Source organism: Maylandia zebra, linkage group LG15, assembly GCF_041146795.1.
Source record: "Maylandia zebra isolate NMK-2024a linkage group LG15, Mzebra_GT3a, whole genome shotgun sequence".
Classification (NCBI taxonomy): domain Eukaryota; kingdom Metazoa; phylum Chordata; class Actinopteri; order Cichliformes; family Cichlidae; genus Maylandia; species Maylandia zebra.
Window position 1 is genome coordinate 19,297 of NC_135181.1, and position 27,961 is coordinate 47,257.

The window sequence follows — 27,961 nt, forward strand, 5'->3', positions numbered from 1 at the left end:
GTTCAGTGTAACTTAGTGTTCATAAGCAATTTGCTCACTCACTTTGACTGGAAATCTGATCGGTGTCTGATAGACATGGAGTGTTGTTTGTTAATTGAAGCAAAGTTAATGGGTTAACAATCATTTTTGTGTAGAGTGCAGCAAAGGTAAGAATGTTTTATTTGTGTATTTCTTTAGATTGTTGTATCTTTTTAAGGAAAATAACAGAGGTGAGCTCTCACTACCACCTGACTGAACTACACACAAGTCTGCCTCTTGTATTAAATTATTGGAGTTAAAAGTTTCTGACATTTCAAATTAAGTTTCATATATTGTAGCCTTTCAGGTTTTATGTTGTCAATGTCTCCATCTGGATATATCAGTTTTAAAAAATGCATATTACCAAAACACTATCCCTGACCTTTGTGGTTCTTAAGATGTTAAATAATCATAGTTTAACATAATCTAAAAAGTCATAAATCCTGTAATAGTTAAACCTTTAAATGTGAATCTCTTTATGTTTCTGCTATAGAAGCCCCCAGCATGCTATGGCTGTCATGAGATACATTACCATTCAGTATCACAATATGCTATTCCTATGATAAGAAACCCTTTAACCTCTGTTTTGTTAACAGGATCTTCCCTTCCACAAGCCAAATAACTGAACTGAAAATACTTTGTGATTTCATCAAGTTGAGTAGAATCACAGTAGGTGAACAAGTTGTGTTTTATATCTATTCAGTTCACTGATTAGTTTAGGTTTTTTTTTTTTTAGTTTATAACATGGTTTGGTGCATACATTTCTGTTTCTGGATTTAAAAAAAATGTGTTTTTAAATTATCAATATTTATGATACATTACGATTGCTGAACCAAACACATCGGCCGTGTCTTTGACTCAACAAGAAAATAATGTGGGCATAAGCTATACCGCATCACCGGGCTTTGTGTACACAGTGGTGCTATCCTACCGTTGGTGTGGACAGGAATGAACAGTGCACTGTTAAAAGAAAAACCACCAACTTGTTGTTTGTATTCATAGCCAACATGCAAAATGATGCAAACAGGTTTTTCCTAGCTAAATACAAGCTTCCTGTACTTTGGAATGGAAAGCAGATAGCAGCTGATAAGAGTGTTATGGAAGCTAAAGACAAAAATAGTTCAAGATAGTTTGAGACTCATAGTTAAATATATGGGAGACCCAGTGCTGACACAGTTAATAAAAAGACAAAACTTTATAGTGAGATTTCAATAAGCACATGTAGGAATAGAAACAGGTGAAGTCTTATACTGCATTTCAGCTCAGTATTTTGGTTTTAAAACCTCTACCTTTGCACACTTTTGAATCCGGTGCTTTTACTGGCTTCAGAAAACAGAGTTCTAGCTTAGTGATTATACTTCCCGACACTTTAAGTTCTGACACTTTCAATTGAGTTCCATTTTATTTATAATAGCAAATCACAATAATAGTTGTGAGAGTGTTAATGTCCTTACAAATAGGACCAGTATTTCTTTATGCATCCATGTGCTGTACCTTGGATAAATTGTGTACTTTATGTATGTTCTTCATTGAGTATCTCTCTTCTCAGCTTGTCATAACTTGTGTTTTTTTCCAGGTGATGAAAATGTATTCCAAGGTTTTCATTTTTCTGACCGGAGCTGTGTACATCTACTACCAGGTAGAGAACCCTCTTCAGTCTAATGGGGTACTTTTTTGTATAGGAGTACAGTTTACCAATCAAGGTTCAAGTTAAATGTTAATTATATTTTACTCTTGTGTGTTATATACTAGTTTAATGTAGAAAATTCAACCTGTTTTATTCCAAATCTCAACTCCACAGTATATCCATATATTCACGTTTATGGAGATATGATTTGTGTACTTTAATTTATCTTAACATTGAATTGTTAGTTTTTGAGAATGCGTTATTTTGTCATTTTTCTGGTTTTGCCATTGCAGGTCCTTGCACAAGGTAAGCCAGTAAGGTAAAAAGGAGGAGTTGAAGGTGATCACATTGATTAAGCTAAGTTTATTTAATAATGTATTTTAGTTTATTTTATTAGTAAGCCTTAGGTATTTCACAAGTAATGATGAGAACCAAAATCTACCTTTTACTATCCCAATAAATCTGAATTCCTAAATTGAACACAATAATTCATCATGTAGTTAATATAATTTTTACATTTATTCTATTTCTCAAATACCTCTTCTATTCAAATAAGTTGCTAATCACACAAAATAATAACATATATCAAATCTTATTCCTATTTAAGATATCTACAGCGCTGAGATAATGGTGGAGAGTAATGTCACACTGGATGCCCAAACTGTCCTGTCAGCTATCAATTCAACAAACCTCTCACTGAGCAAACAAACAGTACAAATCATAAACACTGAACTGGTAGCAGGTATGTTTCTGGAACATTTTCTTGAATTTGTTGTTAAGTTGTAATTTTTTTGAAGTAGAATAGAATAGCTTTTATAGTCACTGTTACAAGAATAGTGAAAGGCTGTTTGGCATTTTTCCATGTATGTGAAGTACACAATAGCGTAAGTATTTACACAATAACAGACAAATTTACATTTACACAAGAAAGATATGTACAAGTTATACATACACCTGCAAATATACGGATACACCCATACACGCACAAACATACATATATCTATACACATGTATGCATGCGTACATACCATACATACACACACATATATATACATATATATATACACACACACACACATATATACAAACATATATATATATATATATATATATATATATATATATATATATAAAAACACCCAGCACGCCCCTGCGGGCGGTTTATCCTTCAAGCTCGGGTCCTCTACCAGAGGCCTGGGAGCTTGAGGGTCCTGCGCAGTATCTTAGCTGTTCCCAGGACTGCGCTCTTCTGGACAGAGATCTCCGATGTTATTCCCGGGATCTGCTGGAGCCACTCGCCTAGCTTGGGAGTCACCGCACCTAGTGCTCCGATTACCACGGGGACCACCATTACCTTCACCCTCCACATCCTCTCGAGCTCTATTCTGAGCCCTTGGTATTTCTCCAGCTTCTCGTGTTCCTTCTTCCTGATATTGCTGTCATTCGGAACCGCTACATCGATCACTACGGCCGTCTTCTTCTGTTTGTCTACCACCACTATGTCCGGTTGGTTAGCCACCACCATTTTGTCCGTCTGTATCTGGAAGTCCCACAGGATCTTAGCTCGGTCATTCTCCACCACCCTTGGGGGCATCTCCCATTTTGACCTCGGGACTTCCAGGTTATACTCGGCACAGATGTTCCTGTACACTATGCCGGCCACTTGGTTATGGCGTTCCATGTATGCCTTGCCTGCTAGCATCTTGCACCCTGCTGTTATGTGCTGGATTGTCTCTGGGGCATCTTTACACAGCCTGCACCTGGGGTCTTGCCTGGTGTGATAGACCCCAGCCTCTATGGATCTTGTACTCAGAGCTTGTTCTTGTGCTGCCATGATTAGTGCCTCTGTGCTGTCTTTCAGTCCAGCTTTGTCCAGCCACTGGTAGGATTTCTGGATATCAGCCACCTCCTCTATCTGCCGGTGGTACATACCGTGCAGGGGCCTGTCCTTCCATGATGGTTCCTCGTCTCCCTCCTCTTTCTTGGGTTTCTGCTGCCTGAGGTATTCACTGAGCACTCGGTCAGTTGGGGCCATCTTCCCAATGTATTCTTGGATGTTCCTTGTCTCATCCTGGACTGTGGTGCTGACACTCACCAGTCCCCGGCCCCCTTCCTTCCGCTTAGCGTACAGCCTCAGGGTGCTGGACTTGGGGTGAAACCCTCCATGCATGGTAAGGAGCTTTCTTGTCTTTATGTCAGTGGCTTCTATCTCCTCCTTTGGCCAGCCTATTACCCCAGCAGGGTACCTGATCACGGGCAGGGCGTACGTGTTGATGGCCCGGATCTTGTTCTTACCATTCAGCTGACTCCTCAGGACTTGCCTGACCCTCTGCAGGTACTTGGTGGTTGCAGCCTTTCTAGCGGCCTCTTCATGGTTCCCATTTGCCTGCGGGATCCCCAGGTACTTGTAACTGTCCTCTATGTCTGCAATGTTGCCTTCTGGTAGTTCAATCCCCTCAGTTCTGACTACCTTCCCTCTCTTTGATACCATCCGACTACACTTCTCCAGTCCGAACGACATTCCAATGTCATTGCTGTATAGCCTGGTAGTGTGGATCAGTGAATCGATGTCTCGTTCACTCTTGGCATACAGCTTGATGTCATCCATGTACAGGAGGTGGCTGACAACTGCTCCGTTCCGTAGTCGGTATCCGTAGCCAGTCTTGTTAATGATCTCACTGAGGGGGTTCAGGCCTATGCAGAACAGCAGTGGGGACAGAGCATCTCCTTGGTAGATCCCGCACTTGATGGTGACTTGTGCTATGGGCTTGGAGTTGGCCTCTAGTGTTGTACGCCACATCCCCATTGAGTTCCTGATGAAGGCTCTTAGGGTCCCATTGATCTTGTACAATTCTAGGCATTCCAGTATCCAGCTGTGGGGCATTGAGTCATAGGCCTTCTTGTAATCAATCCAGGCAGTGCACAGGTTGGTCAGTCTGGTCTTGCAGTCTCGGCTGATTGTTCTGTCTACCAGTAGCTGGTGTTTTGCGCCTCTGGTATTCTTGCCAATTCCTTTCTGTGTCCCGCTCATGTATTGACCCATGTGCCTGTTCATCTTAGCCGATATGATGCCTGACAGGAGCTTCCATGTAGTACTGAGGCAGGTTATTGGTCGGTAGTTTGAGGGGACCGGTCCCTTCTTGGGGTCCTTGGGGATCAGGACCGTCCGACCTTCGGTTAGCCATTCCGGGTGTCTCTCGTTAACTAGCAGCTGGTTCATTTGTGCTGCCAGACGCTCGTGGAGTGCAGTCAGCTTCTTCAGCCAGTAGGCGTGAACCATGTCGGGCCCTGGTGCTGTCCAACTCTTCATACTGGAGACCCTTTCTTGGATATCTGCCACTGTGATGGTTACTGGACCCTGTTCAGGGAGGTCGCTGTGGTCTGCCCTCAGATCCTCTAGCCACTGAGCATTGCCGTTATGGGTTGCATCCTTCTCCCATATGCGCTTCCAGTATTGCTCCGTCTCCAGCCTTGGTGGTGCTGTTCTCTTATTGTTCCCTTGCCACTGAGAGTACACCTTTGCTGGTTCTGTGGAGAACAGCTGGTTTATTCTCCTGCCTTCTATCTCTCTGGTGTACCTCCTCAAGCGGCTGGCCAAGGCTCTGAGTCTTTGCTTGGCAGTTTCCAAGGCCTCAGGTATGGACAGCTTGCTGTATTTCTTAGGCACCTTATTTGTCGCACCTTGCTGCAACTCCGTTAGTTGGCTAACCTCCCTCCGTGCTACTTTGATCTTGCCCTCTAGCCTCCTTCTCCATGGAGGGTACTGCCCTTGTGGCTGTTCAACTTGTAGCCAAGCATCTCACTGATCACTGCTGCCGTATTGTAGATCAGCTTGTTAGTGTTGGTAATCGTGGTTGTAGGTATTGCCCGTAGTGCTGCATTAACATCATCTAGCAGACCTTCTGAGGGTACTTCACGTAATCTTGGTAACCGGCTACGGGGGATCCAGGTTTCAAGCTTGGCCATGATCCTATTTTTCAGGTCAGTTCCTCTCGCACTCAACGATCCTTCTCCTATCGCACTTGGGGCTATGTACCCAATCTCGGGTGGGGGTGATGATATCGCCTCCCTGACCTGGCGTCCTGACTCCTCCTTGCCGTAGCATTTGTGTTGTACCTCGTCAATCTCTAGCTGTGAGAGCAGTCCCTTCTTTCGAATGTTGGAACACTGAACTACTAGTTGTTTCGCCGTCATTGTGGATGTTGGGTATCGAAGAATCCATAGGTCCCTCATCCTATTCATGTAGGGACTAGTAAAGCGCTATATATATATATATATATATATATATATATATATATATATATATATATAATGAATAATCTGAGGAGCAGGTGCATTGAGAGGTGCAGTGTGATCAGTGATATTGCACATCGAGTGTGTGTGTGTGTGTGTGTGTGTGGGGGGTGATATTGCACATTGAGTGGGGGGTGCTGTTGCAACTATAATAAATAAGGTTATAATAAATACAGTTTAGAGAGGTAGGGATGTTGGTTGCATTGAAGTATAAATAGAAATACGGTTTATAAATAAGGTGTAATGGTAAATGGCCTGTATTTATATAGCGCTTTACTAGTCCCTAAGGATCCCAAAGCGCTTTACATATCCAGTCATCCACCCATTCATGCACACATTCACACACTGGTGATGGCAAGCTACATTGTAGCCACAGCCACCCTGGGGCGCACTGACAGAGGCGAGGCTGCCGAACACTGGCGCCACCGGGCCCTCTGACCACCACCAGTAGGCAGCGGGTGAAGTGTCTTGCCCAAGGACACAACGACCGAGACTGTCCAAGCCGGGGCTCGAACCGGCGAACTCCCATCTCTTGAGCCACAATCGCCCCGATAATGTCCATGAGCGTTGGCAGTGCAGTTATCCTCCAATCAGGGTGGAGGTAGGGCATGTTGGACAGCATGTGGGTAAAACTTCTGTTGAGTCTGTTTGTCTTCGACCTGATGGACCTGTAGCATTTACCAGAGGGAAGGGGGGAAAAGTGAGTGTCCAGGATGCATGGGGTCTTTGATGACGATGCTGGCTTTCTGCTGAAGTCTGCCAGTATAAATGTCTCTGAGGGGGGTTAGTGAAGTGCCGATTGCCTGCTGCCCTCACCACCCGCTGCAGTTTCCTCTTGTCCTCTGCGGTGCAGCAGTTGAAACAGATGTGTGCAGAAGTAGGTCAGAAGGCTCTCGATGGTGGAGCAGTAGAAGTTTACTAGCAGTCTCTGGGGTAATTGGGCCTGACGTAGTTCCCTGAGGAAGTATAGCCTTTGTTGTGCTTTTCCTGCCTGGTGGGAAATGTTTATGGACCAGGTAAGGTTGGCCGAGATGTGGACTCCGAGGAACTTAAAGCTTTCTACCCTTTCTACCTCCTCCCCATCAATGTAGAGGGTAGAGTGCCCCGATCGCTTTGTTCTTCTGAAGTCGATTACCATCTCCCTGGTCTTGGCTGTGTTCAGATGCAGGTTGTTGTCGTCACACCATTGCTTCAGATGCTGAACCTCCTCTCTGTAGGCTGAATCATCGTTGTTGTAGTCCTATGATGGTGGTGTCGTCAGCAAATTATATGATGGTGTTACTGGTGTGGATTGGAGAACAGTCATGGGTGAAAAGTGAGTATAAGAGGCGATTGAGGACACACCACTGTGGGACACCTACATTCAGAATGAGGGTGGAGGAGGTGTGCTCTCCCATTCTGATGTTCTGGGGTCTGTTGCTCAGAAAGTCCAATATCCAGCTGCACAGTGAGCTGCTGAGTCATGGGTTGCTTAGTTTTTTAACCAGTTTGTGGGGTTGAACTGCATTGAAGGCAGATCTGAAGTCCACCAATAGCATTCCAACATAGGAGTTACTAATGTCCAGGTGTGTGAGGGTTGTGTGAAGAGCTGTTATTATTGCATCCCCAAGTAAATAAAATTGTGTAATCTAACCTTTAAAAAAAAAGGATCATCAGGCTGTGATTACTTAAACATTATCTTCAACATAACAGAGCTGCAGTAATATTAACTGCAATTTGTCTATAACTGATGTTTTTCTTACAAGAATCAAAACTATTGGACTGGACTCTGTTTTAATAAAAGAATATTACCAATGTGCACTGTTTCAGGTTTTGTCAGGAAGTGCTCATTTGTCAGTTCTACTAAACTCATGTAAGATTACTAGTTTAGATTGATGAATAAATGCACGGAAAAATATATAAGCGCAACACTTGTTTTTGCTCACATTTTTCACGAGCCGAATGCAAACATCTGAAAATTATTCTACATACACAAAAGACCCATGACTCTCAAATATTGTTCTCAAATCTTTATAAATATGTGTTAGTGAGCACTTTTCCTTTACAAAGATAATCCATCCCACCTCACAGGTGTGGCATATCAAGGGGCTGATTAGTAGTGATGTGCAATACCACTGATTTCCTTTCCGATCCGATACCAAGTAATATTCAGGGTGGTATCGACGATACTGATCCGATACCTTGTACAAAAACTTATTTTATTTATTGTATCTCAAATTATAGCATCATAATGATTACAGGACATCAGATTACTTGTTCTTATCACTTAATAATGCAGAGTTCATCATATAGAAATAAAAAACTGAAGTTGTGCTATTTGAACACCTTGCCTGCCTGCAGCACTAAAGGACTCTGTGAGAGACGTGTGTCTCGCCCTAGCAGCACCTGTCCCTCTCCTCCTCTTCAGTTCGCGTCAAGAATGAGAATGTAGCTCTGTAAACGTCAAATATCTGAGCCGACCGACACATCGTCTTCAAACCCCTGCGGTCTTTCACTACTCGGGTTAAACATGATATATAAGTCACTTTGATAACTTAAAAATGTTATTGTTTGGCTTTTTCAGTGTTTTATTTGTGAGTAAATCGGTTTGGCTGAGATTAAAGTTATTAGATTAAATAAAATTTAATGGGAGGGTTCCTCCGGGGTTTTCACACAGCTAAATAAACGTCGAAAAAGAAAACTAATTAAACAAAGTGTGAGACAGTCCAGAGTTTACGCAAGCACCCGGTTATATTTCAGATAGCAAGGAGCAGACAGCAGAGTTTCACTCCACCGAGGGAGCTCATGACATACTACCCGGCTTTCTTTAGACCGCGAAGCAGCCTCTGAATTTGGACACCACCGCTGTTTCCAACCCGATAATAAAAACGATGACATTTAATGTACTTTATCCGATAAATAAACCCTGTAAAATGTATTTATCACCCCCCAACAGCCCTTTTGAATGTCTCTCTAGTATGGCCACAACACCTCACTTTTTTGCCACATGTATCGCAAACCACGTCTCAGCTGTTTGTGGAGGTAAAATACGTCCGCACATGACTCCAATTACGCTCAGCTGCGCACGCCAAGGGGCTGCGAGACATTTATACAGCCGTATTTCGCACATGACTATGAAAGGCGGAAGAGGAAGTAGTTCCTTTGGATGTAGACAATCCGAATGTTATAGTTTCTTTCCACTCTGTTACTGTTAATGATAAACTACAAATTTACTCTAAATTACTAAAATATCAATATTTTAATGTGAGAATCGATTCTAGAACATAAATGACTGGTATCGGAGGAATCGATATTTCAGGATCGATCCACACATCACTACTGATTAGACAGCGTAAATAATGTTCAGTTGTGCCTTAGACTGCCCACAATAACAGGCCACTCTGAAACGTGCACAGTTTTGCTTTAGGGGGGGGGGGGGGGGGGGGGGGAATCAGTCAGCGTCTGGTGTGCCCACCATTTGCCTTATGCAGGGCAACACATCTTCGTCGCATAGAGTTGATCAGGTTGTTGATCATGGCCTGTGGAATGTTGATCCACTCCTCTTCGATAGCTGTGTGAAGTTGCTGAATATTGGTAGAAACTGGAACACGCTGTCGTATACACCAATCCAGAGCATCCCAAACATGCTCAATGGGTGACATGTCCAGTGAGTATGTTGGTCATGCAAGAACTGGGATGTTTTCAGCTTCCAGCAATTGTGTACAGATCCTTGCAATATGGGGCCATGCGTTATCATGCTGCAACATGAGGTGATGGTCGTGGATGAGTGGCACAACAATAGGCCTCAGGATCTCGTCACGGTACCTCTGTGCATTCAAAATGCCATCAATAAAATGCACCTGTGTTCATTGTCCATAACATACGCCTGCCCATACCAGAACCCCACCACCACCATGGGCCACCTGATCCACAATGTTGACATCAGCAAACCGCTCACCCACACACGCTGTCTGCCATCTGCCCTAAACAGTAAAAACCGGGACTCATCTGTGAACAAAACACCTCTCCAACGTGCCAGATGCCACTGAATTTGAGTGTTTGTCCACTCAAGTCAGTTACAACGACGAACTGCAGTGAGGTTCAAACCCCAATGAGCACGACAAACATGCAGATAAGCTTCCCTGAGATGGTTTCTGACAGTTTGTGCAGAAATTCTTTGGTTATGCAAACCGATTGTTGCTGCAGCTGTCCGTGTGGCTGGTCTCAGGCAATCCTGGAGGTGAACATGCTGGATGTGAAGGTCCTGGCCTGGTGTGGTTACACATGATCTGCAGTTGTGAGGCCAGTTGGATGTACTGCCAAATTCTCTGAAACGTCTTTGGAGACTAGGGATGGGTATCGTTTAGGTTTTATCCGATACCGGTGCCAAACCGGTACTTTTGAAACGGTGCCGGTGCTCAAACGGTGCTCAAACCGGTGCTTAAAGAATGGAGAACACAAAATTGGTCCCAAAACCTCTCATGTTCAGCTGGTTTTTTGTAAAAAGATAACAAAGTTAGCCTTTTCTGCAGCTATGGGGCATATATGGTATCACTCTTAGCTGGAAGCAGTGCTTAATCAATGGAAAAAACACTTTGTCCAAAAACCTCTCATGTTTATCTGTTTCCCTCTTTTTCTTTGGTCATTTTAGCCTTTTTGGCCAGGGTGAAGGGAGTATCTGCCATCAAACAAGAAGACAGCCGCATGTAGCTATGATAGTGTTTGCTAGTTCACCTCACATGCATTAATGTAATAACGTGGTTAGCCTACGCAACGTAAATTACACATGAACAACATTAAGCTACTCACGCAGAGAAGAACGGCTGCTGCTGCCATCATCATTTCTGCTACACTGGCAGGGCTAGGGGCCAGGACTCTCCTCTTCGGGGTTTTTGGGGGATATTGCTAACTCCGGGTCCGATAACAGGCAACCCACGCACAGTAGATGTGCTCGGTGTGAGGTCTCGCAGCAAGCTATCATACGGCGCATTTCTGGGCTTTTAAAAGAAAACGCTATGCGTCGCCAGGTGTTTCATCGGATTTCAGGTGTTACCTCCTTTGACAGTATCACCTTAAAGCACTTGTTGCAGGCTGCTGAGTCTGCATATTTTGCTGTGAAGTACAGCCAGACTTTTGACCGCTTCGCCTTGGCCATTTTTAATCTGTAGCTCTGCTCTAAAAGAACGCACATACCTGGCCCCGCCTACTATCCTCGGAAACGTAAAATGATTGGCTAGAATCTTTTTTTTTTTTTTTTTTTTTTTTTGATGGTCACTGGTGACTTTAATACACAAAGAAAGCTTAAATCATAAAACTACTGCAGGGTTAAAAAAAAACAACAAAAAAACAACAACAACAGAAAAAACAACAGAAAAAAAAACATAGTAACCCACAAACGAATTATGAGGTCAGACTCCTGCCTGCCATTCTGGCAAGCAGGCAGGAACACAGGACTTGGAAAGTAAGAAATAAACTTGCAAGCAGTTTTATTACTTACTTCCCATGTCCTTTAATCATAATACAAAATAATGCAGGTACAGGAACAAGGAAACCAAATCAACAACTACTCAACAAAAAAAAAACTGCAAGAGAGGACATAACAAAGAGCATACGGAAGCTGAGAATTTAAATACACACCAGATAATTAGGAAGATGGGAAACACCAAGGAAGACAGCTGCAACAAATCAGGAAATGAGACAGGGGAAGTAAAAGCCGATACAAAGCACAGGAAACACAAGACTATCAAAATAACACACACACTCCTAATGCAAACAGAGTTTTTAGGCCTTGGATAGTTTTGTACTGAAACTGCAAGAAAAAACATGGCATGTTTACATACAGATCATTTCAGCATGCCTGTGGAAGTAATGGTGTGTGGTCTGAATTTGCATGAGCATTGCTACAAGCTGCATCTGCAGATTCTGCCAAACCAGAAGTGGGATGTAGATGTGTGTTTAAAAAATTACCTTTAAATGGTCATTTTAGTTATTTTCATTTTCACACTAATTTATAAAAAAAAAAAGGTAATCGCCCCGGATGGAAAGCAGGTGTGCCGGTAATGGCCCAGCCCAGGGGTGTGGCCACCAGGGCATCCAACACACACACACACAGACACCTTAGACACAGGACCACGGACCATGACAAGATATTTTTACATTACATGTTGTCTACTGTTGTACTATGAAGGAAAGCAGGTGTCAGTCAAATTTTCCCATACAGTTCTGATGATCCAGAGTGGCCCTAACCCTCAAATAAAAAAACTAAAAAGAAAAAACTCAGAGAATTAAGAATGTTTTCTTTTACTTCTAGAATGCCTCATTGTTGGAACTGACACGAACTGCAACTGCTCTACAAATTATCTTTGGAGCAATGAAGTGTGCTACAACTACAGCTGCTGCGGGGATGCTACTTGCAAAAAAAACGTATCCTACATCACACCCCTCTGTTCTCCTAAAGTTCAAGGTAGATCTCCTGAAATGTGTAACTCTTTTTTTGTTTGTTTTTTTGTTTATTATTTTTATTTTATTTTTTCTATTCTGTTGATTAATGATATGGAATAAGTTTTAGTGTATACCAGTGTTATAGAGAACTAATGCAAAATTAAACTATTTGCATTAAAATGAGTGTTGAAAGCATTAAAAGTACTTAAAAATAGAAGTACTTTTTTTGCAAATAAACAATATTATTTATTTAAAAAAAAATATATAACAATAGTCAAACATGTCTTTGGTCAAATTTGACAACAGTGTCTGTTTTGTTGAATAGTATTAAGATACTGTTTTGAATTTCCAAAATATTGCCATGAAAAAAGCACCTATGTTACAAATAAATTAATCAAAAACAAAGCATACACTGAAAGTAATGTAACAACTTGAACATTTTGAACAATTACACCTAAATTAAAATGAGAAAATGTACTTGGATTCCAGTTGAAACTAAATTAATATAAACTATAATAAGTGTGGTGTACAAATCTGTTGAATACAGCTATGTTTATCCTTTGCTTTTCACTCTTCTACTTTTTCAAGATTCAAGAGCTTTATTGTCAATACAGTAGTATTCACAGTATACAGTGTACTGAAATGCTGTTCCACCATAAGCCCCCTATGGTGCATTTATAAATATATAAAGAATATATATCCAAGAGATATAAAACTAGGAATTATAAATAAATAACATGCTAAGTTTTGGTAAAAATTAAGGGATAAAAAGGTACTAATTACTAACTATACAATTCTATACAATACTATAATGGTAACTATACAATATTACCTGTACGATAAACAAAGATAAACAAAGACAGGACTGAGAGAATGTGCAGTAGGTATTGAATACCAGTTTCAAGCTATTGTCAGGATATTATTGATGAGACATGACAAAGACGTGTACGAAATGCAAAAATGTAAAGATTTCACCTAAAGAATTTAGGTGTGTGTTCAGAAGTATGTGACTGAGTGTGCAAATGAGAATATTGTTCCCAGGACCAGTTTGTAGTGGATTTGTGGTAGTTTTTGTTGTTTTTGAGTCTTTTGATGATTATTGTAAGGTGTTTGTAGAGGTGTATGTTTATATCAGTCCTTTTGTGGTAGTGAGTTGAGGGCTATGACTGAATGGGGGAAGAAGCTCTTGCAGTGTCTGGTCATTACAGTTTTAATGCTGCGAAACCGTCTGCCAGATGGAAGGAGGGAGAACAGTGCATGTGAGGAGTGGAAAGTGTCCTTCACTATGCTGTTCGCACGTCGAATGATGTGTCTGTCATAGAGTTGGGAGATGGATGTGAGAGGGCTTCCAATGATCCTCTCTGCTCTCCTCACTATTTGCTGCTGAGACTTCTTTTCAGCGAGGGTGCATTTCCCGTACCAGATAGTGATGTAGCAGCAGAGGATGCTCTCAATGGTTCCCCAGTAAAATGATGTGAGGATAGGAGGAAGGAGACCGGCCTTCTTCAGTTTCCTAAGAAAGTGAAGACGTTGTTGGGCTTTCTTCATGATGGTGGTGGTGTTCAGGTTCCAGGAGAGGTCAGCTGAGATGTGCACACCGAGGAACTTCACACTGTTGACCATCTCAACAGCAGATCCGTTGATGTGCAGTGGAGTGTGAGCCATTGAGGTCTTCCTGAAGTTAACAACCATCTAAATGTTCAGAAGACTAATGCGAGACAGGTTGTTATTCTGGCTCTTTGTTCTCTGCCTCAAAACATGCAAAGAAGTCATTTAGTTGGTCTGGCAGAGAGGGATCCCTGCTGCATGCTGGAGGTGTTGGCTTGTAGCCCATGATTGTTTGGATGCCCTGCCACATTCGACGAGTGTCCTTTGTACTTGTGAAATGTGTGTTGATCTTATCTGCATACTGCCGCTTTGCGTCTTTGATGGCCCGTGATACATCTGCTCTGGCTGTAGTGTAAGTTCCTCTATTTTTGGACTTAAAGGCAGAGTCTCTGATTTTCATCAGGTTGCGTGGCTTTGCAGAGAACCAGGGTTTATAGTTTGCAGATCACGGTCTTGGAGACAGTGACATCCTCAATGCATTTGCTGATGTAGCTGGTCACTGAGATTGTGTACTCCTCCAGGTCCACGGTGTCTGAGTATGTAGCAGCTTCTCTAAACATATCCCAGTCTGTGCATTCAAAGCAGTCCCCATGCTGATATGCATGCTTGTCTTTGACAACCAAAATAAAACCCAAAGTAATAACAAACTGTAATATTTACAATGAACACAGTTTTCATCAATGGATCAGTACAGACTGCAGCATGGGATTCAACCAAGACCACAACGGTATGTCTCATCCTCACATTTGTACTATTCTATAAATAAACTATAAATATAAATATGTTTTCTATTGTTACATAGTACAAAAATATCAACGATGTCATGCTTTTTCTTTTCTTAGCTTCGAAACCAATTTCAAAAACTGAATGCTATTCAGTATGTGAACGTTACTGGTCCAAGGTACTGTATTTTACAAAGAAATATGTTATATAAGTTACCTTTTTGGTTTTGTGTTTGTTTTTCGTCAATGTTATTTTTTTTTAAACAACATCACTTATTATTGTGACACCACTTATAGTCACCAACTAAACTGTTAGTTATTATAGGTGAGTTTTTTGTAAATGATTCTACCTGAGTTAGCTAATGTCTTCAGGGCTGTTTCAGAGACCTGAGCTTCAAAGCTGATTGGTAGATGGGAAACCCTGAAACCATGCCAAAGAATTCTATGTAAAACTCTCATCATTTCAGTAACTCTGTGCATACCTGATGACTAGTGTCAATAGCTGTTCCCTGGCAATAGAGGGGACAGCACTTGAAAACTGCATTCATTAATTTTCTTTTCTGCATTTCATGGTGCACAAAAGTGATTGCGAAAAAGATTAATCTTAGGATTCCAAAGAGACTGTCCAAATACTTTTTGGAGACCTTGCAATATGTAATATAATGTCGGTTTTAGACACTTTTGGAGACTGACAAAATTTATTAGATATGCACAGTAAATAAAACTTACTGTTTGTACTGTAATGTTTTTTTTTATGTCGATAACAAGTTATTTTTCCATCATTCTCTACAGAACCATCTCCACATCCCCATCGCTGCAGTATGTTGACTTTCAGGTAGCTGTCAGTGTCAGAGTGCTGACTAGTAAACTTCAAGACATAGTCAATAATCTTACAAGTCTGCTTACACCTACAGCTATATTTGTGGACACTTTAGGTCAGTAAAAAATTATTTTTACTATTCTTTCAATTCCTGTACAACTTGATCTTCTAATCTATATATTTCTCTGTACCAGAGATTTATGACATTTGTTTGGACCTAAAAATATAGAGTTTGTGTGCTCCAGATATGGAGTTATATTAAGTATCATACCTCTTTTTTTTGGAATGTGCATTATGGGTATTGTGTTTTTGTATATGTTACCCCATATTTCCACACACTAATTCAACTATGACAAAATAAGTAAGCAGTATGGTTCAGAATGAGACTTGTGTTTCCAACAATGCAACAGTCTTTGCTCTTTTGCTTTTATGTCTAAAATGAGCCGTCCAGCTGTTTTTGTTCACACCCCAAGTGTATTTTCTATCCATACATTAGCAACAATGCTTAATGAGTTAGTTTTCATTTTCCAAAGCACATGATCTTTGTTTTGCTTACATTTAATGCAAAGTTAAATGTAACACCCATCCCACATTCTATTGAGAGGGGCCCTGGGTTCCTGTTGTTACTTTTCTACTGATACTCCCTTTTTAATGCTTATGGTATAAAATATGCAATAAAACTACACTATATGGAAATAAACCACACACAAGCAGGTCAATTATAAAGTTAACTCCACTTTAGTGAATAATTGGTTAACAACAACACAAAGGAAAATAAGTAAAATTAATAAAGTTTGATAAACAATGGTAAGCCATCTACCTGAACAGAAACAAAATAATCAAATAATATTGTGGGCCCACACGCACTCTCACCGACACACACACACCTCAAGTGCTACAGTCTTTCTGCTAGCAAACCCCTCGTTGCAGGCCTGAGTAGTGGCTCGGGTGCTTTGGGACCTAAAACAATATGGTCGCTTCACTTGTTGCCAAGTAGTAAAATAAAAAGCACGTGCAAACAACAGTACTCACACCTCCAGGCAGTTCAAGGGGATAGTGGAGGAAACTGGGTCAAGGCTACCAGCAGGCCGCGGCAGCAGCACTCACAGTCGTCGTCTCCACGTGCTATCATGTGAACACATAACTTCAGCACACCAGCAGAAGGGACCTCTCTGACACACCAGCAAGACGTCCGTCTCCTCCTACTCACAGTAGAGTACAACAGTTTTCCACTACAGTTAACTACCCGTCAACCCGAAAATACGTCTGTCGCCCTTCTATGAACTCTGCGTTCACTCGACACTGTTGTTCAGCTCTCATCTCTCTCGCTTCCTGCAGAGTGCACTCCCCACTTACTCCCACCCATCTACCAGAGACTACTTCAGGGTTCACTGGAGCTGTAGTACATATCAATAACATTTCAAAAATAATGACATAAACCTCAAAATACAAATAAAAAGGCTGTGCATTTAAGTGACACACATCACATACCTTACAGGCATTTGTATACACATTATTGAACACAGTGAACATTTGCATTTAACTATCAATATAAATGAACTATTTAAATAAATGACCTATTTATATAGCCAGGGCTACATAAAGTTTTCATATCAAGCCAAATTTACTCACTTCTTTTTTTAATTAACAGTGTGTGAATGTTTGTGTGAATGGGTGGATGACTGAATGTGTAAAGCGCTTTAAGGTCCTTGGATGGCAGAAAACTTTTTACAGCTTAACCAGGACAAGACTGAAGTTTTAATCGTCGGTCCGGAGGCTCAGAGAGAGAAACTCTTGTCTAAATTAGAGGCATTTTCACTATGTCCTTCGCTACAAGTGAAAAACCTGGGTGTTATTTTTGACTCTGAGCTTGGTTTTATCCCACATGTTAAACATGTAACCAAAATTGGATTTTATCATCTAAAAAATATAGCCAGAGTCCGCCCAATTCTCTCTCGGGCCAACACGGAGATGCTGATGCATGCTTTTATTACCAGTCGCATTGATTACTGTAATGCCCTGCTCTCTGGTCTTCCTAAGAAGAATATTTCAACTTTACAACTTTTGCAAAACTCGGCAGCTCGTGTGCTGACGAAGACCAGAGGGCGGGCCCACATTACACCGGTTTTAGAATCGCTGCACTGGCTCCCCGTGTGTTTCAGGATCGATTTTAAAGTTCTTTTATTGGTTTTTAAATGTCTTAATGGTCTTGGGCCTTCTTATCTCTCAGATCTGCTTTTACCGTATGAACCCTCGCGGACCCTGAGGTCCTCTGGTACTGGCCTTTTGACTGTCCCTAAAGTCAGGACACATACTCACGGAGAGGCAGCTTTTCAGTGGTATGGTCCTCGTCTGTGGAACAGCCTGCCGGAGGAGCTCAGGGCCGCAGAGAACGTACATGTTTTTAAGAACAGGCTCAAGACCCACCTTTTTAATTTAGCTTTCACCTAACGTTTATTTATTTTATGCTTATTTATTCTATCCTGTTATTCTATTATTAATTTAGACTTTACCTAATATTTATTGATTTTATTCTTATTCATTTTTTAATCTTCTTACTCTATTTATATTTATATTTATATTGTATCCTGTTCTTATTTATTTTATCATTTTACCCTGTATATATCATTTTACCCTGTATATATCCTATTGTGTCATATTTCCTCAGAGGGCGCTCTCTGCACCGGGGCTGTGATCGACTGTGGCTGCTGGGTTTCTGGGGGTCCTCTCAGCCTGGCTGGGGGGCTCCTTGGCCTCCCTCCTGCTGTGTGCCCAGCCTGGAGGCTGCGGTCTGTGACCGGCTCCCGGTGCAGACGGCTCCCTGTTATAGTGTTTCCTCACTTGGCTCATGCGAGCCCAGCCCAATTTTTACTCTTTAAGTGTGCGCGTGTGTGTATGTGTGTGTGTGTGTGTGTGGGGGGGATATGTGTGTATTCACATCATTTATGTTAATGAGAGTGTGGGGAGTGAGTTGGAGGGTGGGGTGGGCTGCTTTTAACTATGTAAAGCACTTTGTGCTACATTTTTTTTGTATGAAAAGTGCTTTATAAATAAAGATTGATTGATTGATTGATTAGGGACTAGTAAAGCGCTTTACAAATACAGGCCATTTACCATTCAGCAAAGCTGCTGTAAACTCTCACTGAAAAACATATATTTCCACAAGTGCAACAAAGTGAGAACACGTAGCATGAGTCTTAAACATTTTATTATTTTTGAGACTCATATGTCATATGAATATTTTATGTTTCGGGCCTAGCACCGGACCTTGAGGAACTCCAGATTGTATATCCATGCAGGTTGATTTGTATTCATTTATATCTACAAATTGCTGTCTCATCACCCAATTCAGCACAAACTATCTAATACCACACTTTTCCAGTTTGTTTAATAATATATTGTGTCAAAAGCATTTTGAGATCTAGAGTCAAAGTCAAAGTCAACTTTATTGTCAATTCTGCCACATGTACAGGACATACAGAGAATAGAAACTTCGTTACTCTCAATCCCTAGATAGAGGTATTCCAACTGCACACTCTTTATTGTCTATAAAATGTTTGAGTTCTTCAGTTAATTCCAGTAATGTCAAATATGTCGATCTGTCTTTTCAGAATCAATAAAACTACATGTGAAAAAATTGGAAAAACAAAACAAAACAAAATATTATGCCCACATATATTTAACCATACCAATTTAGCTGCAGTAACATTAGCTTACCATATCCCCATGATTTGTCTTCAAGGCCAATTAATTTTAGTTTTCACTAATGCATGGTTATTACAATTTATCTGTCATGATAGGCTGTGTGCAGGCAGGAAGGAAAAAAAGGACCCAAAATGCAGGACACTCAACGATGGGACTGGAACTCAAAACACAGCTTTTATTGCTGGAAAAACCTCATAAAATAAAAGTCACAAAAGCAAAACAAAACTCAACTCAGAACAAAGGAGCTGGAACACAAACACACAGCATTTAGAGGGTACAACGCGACAAAGGCAAATACAGGGTTTAAATAAATGGCATAGTAATCAGGGAATGAAAAACAGGAGGGAGACAGCTGGGTGAAATTAGGGCTATTGAGTACTTAAAGCGCTGCATACAACATGCCTCATTCACACCATTCATACAATCACTTCTAAGATCAAGTGCAATTTAACCAACATTCACACTCTGATGAATGCATCGGAGAGCAACTTGGGGTTAGTAACTTGCCCAAGGATATTTGGCATGCAGACTGGGGAAGCCAGGACTCCAACCACAAACCTTCCAATCAGTAGCTGATCTGCTCTACCACCTGAGCCACAGCCAAGAATCGGAACATAAATCATAATACAGATAAACACCAGAATATAAAAAACAAAAAATGCTGGGTCAAAATGACCCAGAACTGTGACATTATCTATTCTAACCATTCAGTATGAATAAAATAAATGTTCATAAATGTTCCAAAACAATGTTGTTGGCTAAATTTAAAGTTGGATAAGTTTAAAGTGACCTTTTTAGCATTTTTATAATTTATATTTCCATGTATTATCTTAACACAGGAATGGTCATTGTAGAGGCCCCAGGGACTCAAGTTTGCTATCAGTCCACGCCACAACTTGCATGCAAACTTGAGGAGGCCACAGACAGCGCAGGCTGGAATCTAACCACAGGGAATCAGCGCTTTGAGCTCAACCACGGCAGTGTGGTCCAGCTGAATAAGACCTGTAGCACAAATACCTTCCAATCTTGTATTGGTGTTACCCTCAACAAGGTGACAGGCACTTGGGAAGGCAAGTGTTTACACTTTTTTCTTGATTAGAGATAAAACATCTCTGATATGAAATCAGTATACAAAATACACTTAGTTATAAACTCACACTAACAAGATAGTATAATGAATTAATCCTGTGAAGCACTTCCTCTGAACAGGTTTGAATATTTATTTTCTTTTTTGTGATCGATATTTTATTGATTTTCAACAGGGATGAGGGGACAGGTCAAAAAAACTGGTTTGATCCTTTGTGTGGGTAGCACAATGGCACAATGGATTTAAACTGTTTGATCAGCTCTGCTCTGAACCTGTTCATAACAAATAAGAATCTGATTTTTTATAAACTTGCATTGTAATATTTTTGACATATATTGTTTATACTCTCAGCGCTGTTTCCACTATGGTCAGTAATATGGCAACTGGTGGCTCAGCTCCTGTCATTTCCTGCATGTGTTGTTAACTGAAATGTCAATTAATGTGTAAAGGGCCAACCCTCCATTATAATTGTAACTGTCTTATGTTCCCTGCAGGCACATATGAGTGTGGATTTACCATTGGGTCAATCAGGCACATAGGCAGGACTAATCTGAGTGTGGCCCTCCTACCTGATACAATTACCCTGAGTAGCATGCCTCTTACTGTGGACTGTTCAGAAAATCAGGAAAGTGTAAGCATTACCGTCAGTGCCATAATCCCAGCAAGCAATACAACCTATGCCATTTCGTGGGGCTACAATGGTAAAGTGTCTCCTGATGTAAAAATGACAAGTAAGATTTTTTCCTTGAATTTTCAGTATTCTAACAGAAACAAATACATAGTTTTTTTTTTTGTTGTTGTTGTTTATTTATGTCATTAAAAACACTCAGATTAATCAGTAATGCAAAATATGTGTAAAGCTTACTGCACAAAATCTTTATTCACTTAAAAAAAATGTCATCTTCTGTTACAGCTTCAAGCAGTTACGTCAACTACACATTCAATCCTGCCATCTTCTGCAAACAAACGATTGAACCATATGTTAATATCAGTTTTAAGAATGTAATCGGTCAAATTAAAAGTGCACAATTGAACATCCCAGTTATCTATGGTAAGGATTCTTTAAATTGTCTATTATTTTAAATACGTTTAAAGGGGCCTTATTATGCTCATTCCAGCTCCAGATTTCTATTCTACTATTATGCCAGGGGCTGGTGCAATCTTGTCTGAAAAACAGTTCCAATAATACCACCTTTCTTTTAAGCCAACTTTCAACTGACTGGCTACCCAATATTCAGCAATATATGCCTGAAATGTATAATGGGTCTACTTTTATCTGTTTATTGTAAATTTCATGTGTAGTATAATGACATATTCTCAGGCTTTAGAATTGCATATGTTTGCAAAGGCCTATGCTGCACCAGCTAATGATATAAATATAATTAATAATATTATTTTCTTTTTCCTAATGTTTTTTTTTTATTATTATTAAGCTGGGAAGCCATTTTGTAAAGAGGAGCTACTGGATAAAGATACATGGCCAAAAACCCCAGCTGGAGACACAGTGATTATTCGAACATGCCCAGCAGGCACGGTTGGCTATAAGTCCCGACCTTGTAACGGCCCAGCCTGGCAGGCAGTGTTCTCAAGCTGCATCAGTGAACAATTGAACAAAATTTCAAATGCAGCTGAAGTGAGTGTGTCTTTATTTGTCATTACAATAATACGTTTTTGTTTGCTCTCGTTTGCATTTGTGTATGTGTTTCAGTATTTTTAGTTTCTGAAACTGCAATGATAAAGGTTTGTAAATTTTCATCTTAGTTCACCTTGACTTTAAAGTTCATACTCTCAGCTCTCTGCTGAGGCTAGGTCTCAGTCACACAGGCCTAGAGACTGGTCGGTGACCACTAGTTGCTACGGAAAAAGTGTATTCCAGTATTAAGTAGTAACTGGAAGTTTGCTGACGGAAGCTAGAGTGAATTGCTTTAGTCACCAGCAGGTTCCCACAATAACCAGTGGTTTACAGAATAGATGCTAACTTGGCTCCAAATACACTTACACAAACCAGAAACTGATAAAGTATTCCTTACTAATGCAACCAATACATTTCAACTCAGTCTTCAGTTTACTGTTTGCATCATACTGTCACTACGACTAAGAGAATAAAATGGTGAGTGTTTGACAGACAAGTCGGCATTTTTCATGTAAACTACAGATATCTGCTGGCAACTAATCACGAAGAGGTTTTTGTTGCAATTTGTTACCATTTTCACCCAACATTATAAGTAAAATTTAATAAACTCCAAAACTAAGCTATATAGATCATACCATTTAGAAGGAGTATGGTCAAATCTGGAGCGATTTCAATTACACAGCGTAGCATATTGCATATGTAAAACTACTGCTTTGTTTAATGTTTTGCATGTAACCCATACAAATCCAAATGTAAAAGTATGTCAAGACTTTAAAATAAAGTGTCTGTTGTGCTTACTGTTGTGAACTATAAAATAGAATTATAGGATTTTTCTTTTCTTTACACACTAATTCCTTTATCTAGGCCTTCCTGAAGGGACTAGGGGCCACCACGGAGGTGGCCAAGAATATATTTGAAGGGCTAAAGAACAGCTCTACATTAAGTTCTGGATCTGGTGAAAGTATTGCTGACATTAGCGCCTCCATCGGTGTTCTAAATATGATGGCCGACGCATCAAACACAACTGTGTTGGGAGAGGATATCTTTCCTGTAAGCACATCTACCTTTTCTGTTATACATACATAGTTCTGAATATAAAAGTTCAGACTTCATTTTAGAAGTAGAAATTCAAATAATCCTCAACATATACTCATTCTACATTCTACTACTCATGTCATGTCAAGATAGTTAGAGGAATAATACCAATAATACAACACAATGGAAATAAGTCAATAAAAATGTACAAGTACCTATTCTGCAGGAAAAAATGTCCACCAACTGTATAATATGGATTAATATGGCAGATTATCAGTTTCATCAGTTTAAATATGTTACATTTTCTTTAATCTACAGTAAGACCTTTAAGAAATAATAGAATAACAAAAGAATTGCTAAAATAATGTCCTTCACGACTCTGTGATGCAGCTAACTGTCAATACAGCAACATATAACTCTTTCTAAACATGTTACTTGTTCTGTTACTAATTAGCTAACATAAATGATGTAAGTCTATTAGCAACAACTAACCAAAACAGGGCTCTGTAGTGGAAATGACCCTTTATACATGTAGTTTCTCTTCCACTTTAAATTTCAACAACAGACCATGCAGTACTTAAAGATCCTTGACTGTACACCCAAGCGGATTACGCCTGAATAGGGGTCCTAGCATCAACTGAGAAAGTGTGAAAAGTCACTGTTCAGTCAAATACATTTTTTAAGTTTATTTTCTATTTTACTGTCTTTCAGGATTTTGTTAGTGCAGCAAGCAATATGTTGAATGGCACCTGGAGTGGGGTAAATGACACAATTCGTTATAAAATGTCATCAAACTACCTAGAGTCTGTGGAAGGTCTAGTGAAGAACATTAAGGTCAACCAGAGCGACGGAATCAACAGTACAAATCTAGACCTTACATTCTGTCGAAGTAATGACTGTGCTGTGTCTGTGTTTGACATTGGTGTGAATATGAACAAGACCAATGGAATACTGAAAACTGTAGCTGTGAAAAATCTAATGAGTAAATTAAATAACAGCTTTAATGGCATACAACCTGAACTTACCGACCTCATATTATCAGCCACACTGGACAATAATAGTGATTCAACTATACAAATTAGACTGGACTTCCCCAGTGGGAAAACCAACCCCACTCAACCTCACTGTGTCTTCTGGAACACCACAAGGAATCAATGGTCAGATGAAGGATGCAATATCAGCATTTCTGATAAAAACCACACAATATGTGAGTGCAACCACCTAACTGCATTCTCTGTCCTAATGTCCAAGGGTGATGGAGGAAAACAAGATCCTATCCTTGAACTTATTTCAAATATTGGCCTTGGTGTGTCCATTTGCTCCTTGGTGATCTTTCTCATCATTGAATCTCTGGTGTGGTCAGCTGTGGTCAAGACTAACCTTTCTCATTTTCGGCACACAGCTATAGTGAACATTGCCACATTCCTCTTGCTTGCAGATTGCAGTTTCTTGGCTTCTAGCAATCCCAAGACTTTAACTGACAGCTGGTGTCTAGTACTGACCATATGCAAACACCTCTTTTTCTTGGCTATGTTCTGCTGGATGCTGTGCCTGAGCATCATGCTTGTCCACCAGCTCATCTTTGTCTTCAGCCCACTGAGGAAAAGAGTTTTCATGTTCCTCTCCAGCATTTTAGGCTATGTTTGCCCAATCCTAATGGTGGGATCCAGCTATGTGTACTGCAAATACACCAACCAGGACTACTACGACAGCAAAACATGCTGGCTAGTTTATGTAAAACTCTTGGTTGGCTCCATGCATGCTTTTCTCCTGCCTGTGGGAACCATTGTTTTGGCAAATCTCTTTTCCATGATTGTTGTCATCGTTACACTGATGAAGACCTCAGTCCCTGACAGCAGCAAGGCCGATGACAAGGAAACGGCAAAAGGCATCCTCAAAGTGGTGATTGTTCTAACACCTGTCTTTGGAGTGACATGGATTGTTGGCTTCATTCAACTCATCATGTCTGATAGCCCCATCTATAATGTTATCACCTACATTTTCACCATCCTTAATACCTTCCAGGTAATTTGAATGCACAGTTAGCACATACCAAGCAAATTTAGGTAATAATTATTTCAAAAAATGTATTTGATGATCTAAAACATTCACAAATATGAATAAGAAAATCAACAATGGACAAATCTCCATTTCCCTCTATTATAGTTTATAAATTATAATTGTCTTTTTTTTATAATTCTTTTTCTTTAAAAGTTATATTTTTTTGCTTTTCATTGTTGATCAATTGTAGAAGTAACATATTTTAAAACATTCATTATTTCATTGTTTAAAAGTAAAAATAAAGCCATGTATTAAAGTTGAGTTAATTATCAATATCCAAGTTTCTGATGATGATCAGAAAACTTCATTCAATGGCAATGCACAGATCTAACTTTCCCATTGGCATATAACTCCCTTAAACTCTTGTCTCTGCTGATAAAAACTGCAAACCTGATTCAAAAGGAAAACCATTGTGTCTTTTTAGACATGTTACGTATTTTTTCTCTCTTCCAGGGTTTTTTTATTTTGATCACAGGGTGTTTTGCAGAGCAGAAGGTAGGTTTAATCATTTTAGTGGAACAGATATCACTCTAGATATATTTATAAAAAAAAAATTGATGGTTAGAAGAAAGTGTTTAGTATTTGCCATGTACTTAATGTATTAAACAATTTGTCTACATTGTTACTATCAGGTCAGAGAGGAACTGTTCAAGCTCATAACTGTAAGCACAACAATGAGATACATACAGAATTGCCTGATAAAGTGATAGAAACATGGTTGATAATACTTCTGGTCTCTTCCCTCAGGGAAAATCAAAAGGAAATGACAGCACAAAGAAATTCACTTCAACTACGTACACAAAAGACCACTGAAGATGTAGGTCAGTTCTATCTATTGTCCTTAACAATATTCCTTTAATAATGCCAAATTTCTATCTTGAAACTTGGTAGCCCACTGAACTGATCAATCCTGAGTGATGAGAGATCCTTCAGTAACTAAACTCGCATTTTCAGGGTTATATCTATTAACTGTTGATGGCTGCTGTAAACCACCACACAAATACAAGTTGTTTTGTGTTTACAAAGTAATCTATAATAAGGCTGAGTAGCAGGGTTGCACTTGTACTCCGGTGGAACGGCATAGGTTGTGTAATATCAACATACTAGCATGCTTAAAATGATAACGTTGGTGTTTAGCAGATATCATGTTTAGGGATAAGGGATAAGGTAATTACAAATAATTGCAACAATTTAGCCAAGAAAGAAATTGTAATTTTGCCTTGATTATGTTGGATGATAAACATTTCATGGATTGCCAAAGTTATGAACCCTGTTTATTTGCTTTATCTACAGTGTGGAAAAGACACATTTCTCAAGGTTTTGCTTTTTTTTAAGCAGCAGAAATTGACATTTTGATTTCTGGGTAACCCAAACTGAATAAAATGAGTTATTAAACCATGGTCACACTGAACCTGTTGAAACAATATGAATACTTGTTTTCTGCTGGTTTTGTGATCACAATTTGAATGTTGTGCTGTTTTTCACGAGGCTCTCGTGTCAAACAGTTATAGTACCCATATGGTCAGCATTAATTACTTCTTCACCACATGGAAGCAGAAATGATCTTTTGTGAATTAAAGTTGAGTCTTAAAAGTTTTATTTTTTTGCTTTTCAGACTGTGAATCCTGAACTAACAACTCGCCTGTCCAACTACCCCGCTACAGGAGAATACAGTTAGCATTAAGTTAGTATGTAGTTCATTGACATTTACAGTGCGTTGTTTAAGGAGATTTAACTAAATGTTGTTTATAATCATATCATTATCTATAGTTATATGTAGTTTTCCTAAAAAGCAATAGAACCCCTGTCTAGTTATTATTTATGACCAATTAGAAGTGCATGACAGTGTCTTTATCTCCAGAGACCCTGCCTTTCTTATTTATTCTTATTTTGCCATGTAACTGATGTTTCTTGACTGTAACACATATACAGGACAATAACAGCAAACAGGACGAAGAATGCACTTCAGCTGCATTGACAGATAGTGTAAAACATGGCTGTACCTGCCATATGTAAAAGTGAGGCTTGTCTTATACTTTTGTTTGCAGTCATTACTAAATGCCGTCCTTGACATAAATGACAGCCTGAATGGCAAGGGTTAGGGTTTCAGTGACTCGTTTCCAGTCATCTTGGAAATCTAGGTCATTCTTCTTGCCAGAAAAGAGAATTTCCCACGATATCTACATCAACACAAGTTTCATGGTCAGTTCTACCCTTCACTCTTCACATCAGGTTTCAAAACACCAAAATGCCACTCAAAAGAATTATCTTAAAGCTTCAAATGAGATTTCAGGAACCAGCGGGTAACATTGAACATCTTTTATACTGTCTTTGGCTGAAGTGAATCTGGTAGTGAGTTTGAAAATTGTGTTTGCTAGCAATAACCAAAAAATGTAGCATACTATACCTTTAAATAGAGCATTGTTGTCAATGATTAGCGCTAAGGTTCCGATGATATTTGTACATGACACATAGTACTTCTAGCTATTCTTCTTGCTATTATTATTAGCTAAGGTTGGTAGATTTTGTCAGTTATCTTTGTAGATGCAAAAATCATTTGTTTTCTTCCATTCCAAGTAAAATTAAAGATAACTAACTGTGTACATCTTCGACTTAACTGGATTTTGGATATTAAGTAGACCAAGAGTGCAAGTGCTCACTGTGCATAGAACAAAGTAAATGCTTTAACAAGTCCGGACTTGTTTAATGGTTGTATTTAAGATGAATTACTGTATATTTAAATTTATGTTTGGCGTGAACTATAACCTGTATACTATCCCTGTGTGGCCACTGTATGTATCTGAAATCTGTTCAAATAAAAATAAATAACATTCTTTTTTTGTTGTGAAATTGAATTCCAACCTTACATTTTCCTTTAAAAAAAATCACTGTCACATACAAATAGACAAATCATTGTTTTTATAATGTTATG

At 39.7% G+C, this 27,961-nt stretch overlaps 1 protein-coding gene across 2 annotated transcripts; it reads left to right on the forward strand.

The window, feature by feature from the left end:
• adgrf3b (adhesion G protein-coupled receptor F3b) lies at positions 1-27,863 on the forward strand. Of its 2 annotated transcripts, none has more exons than XM_004542344.2 (19): positions 1-146; positions 615-687; positions 1,595-1,657; positions 1,939-1,951; positions 2,253-2,387; positions 12,228-12,380; positions 14,638-14,693; positions 14,809-14,867; positions 15,481-15,623; positions 20,053-20,283; positions 20,795-21,031; positions 21,214-21,351; positions 21,734-21,933; positions 22,798-22,983; positions 23,680-24,993; positions 25,483-25,524; positions 25,662-25,691; positions 25,777-25,850; positions 26,645-27,863. In XM_004542344.2, exons 3-18 carry the CDS (start codon positions 1,598-1,600, stop codon positions 25,840-25,842), a joined length of 3,063 nt encoding a protein of 1,020 aa, XP_004542401.2. In that variant the 5' UTR covers positions 1-146; positions 615-687; positions 1,595-1,597; the 3' UTR covers positions 25,843-25,850; positions 26,645-27,863. The 2 variants fall into 2 exon arrangements, with proteins under 2 accessions (XP_004542401.2, XP_004542402.2); XM_004542345.2 differs by having other exon boundaries at positions 25,777-25,846.
• Positions 27,864-27,961: the final 98 nt, after the last annotated feature.

Bases quoted from the DNA above. Each gene is read 5' to 3' on its own strand.
- adgrf3b (XM_004542344.2), top strand. From the start codon at position 1,598: ATGAAAATGTATTCCAAGGTTTTCATTTTTCTGACCGGAGCTGTGTAC. The intron at 24,994-25,482 runs GTAATTTGAATG...TCTCTCTTCCAG, and splicing joins CCATCCTTAATACCTTCCAG to GGTTTTTTTATTTTGATCAC. The intron at 25,525-25,661 runs GTAGGTTTAATC...TGTTACTATCAG, and splicing joins GGTGTTTTGCAGAGCAGAAG to GTCAGAGAGGAACTGTTCAA.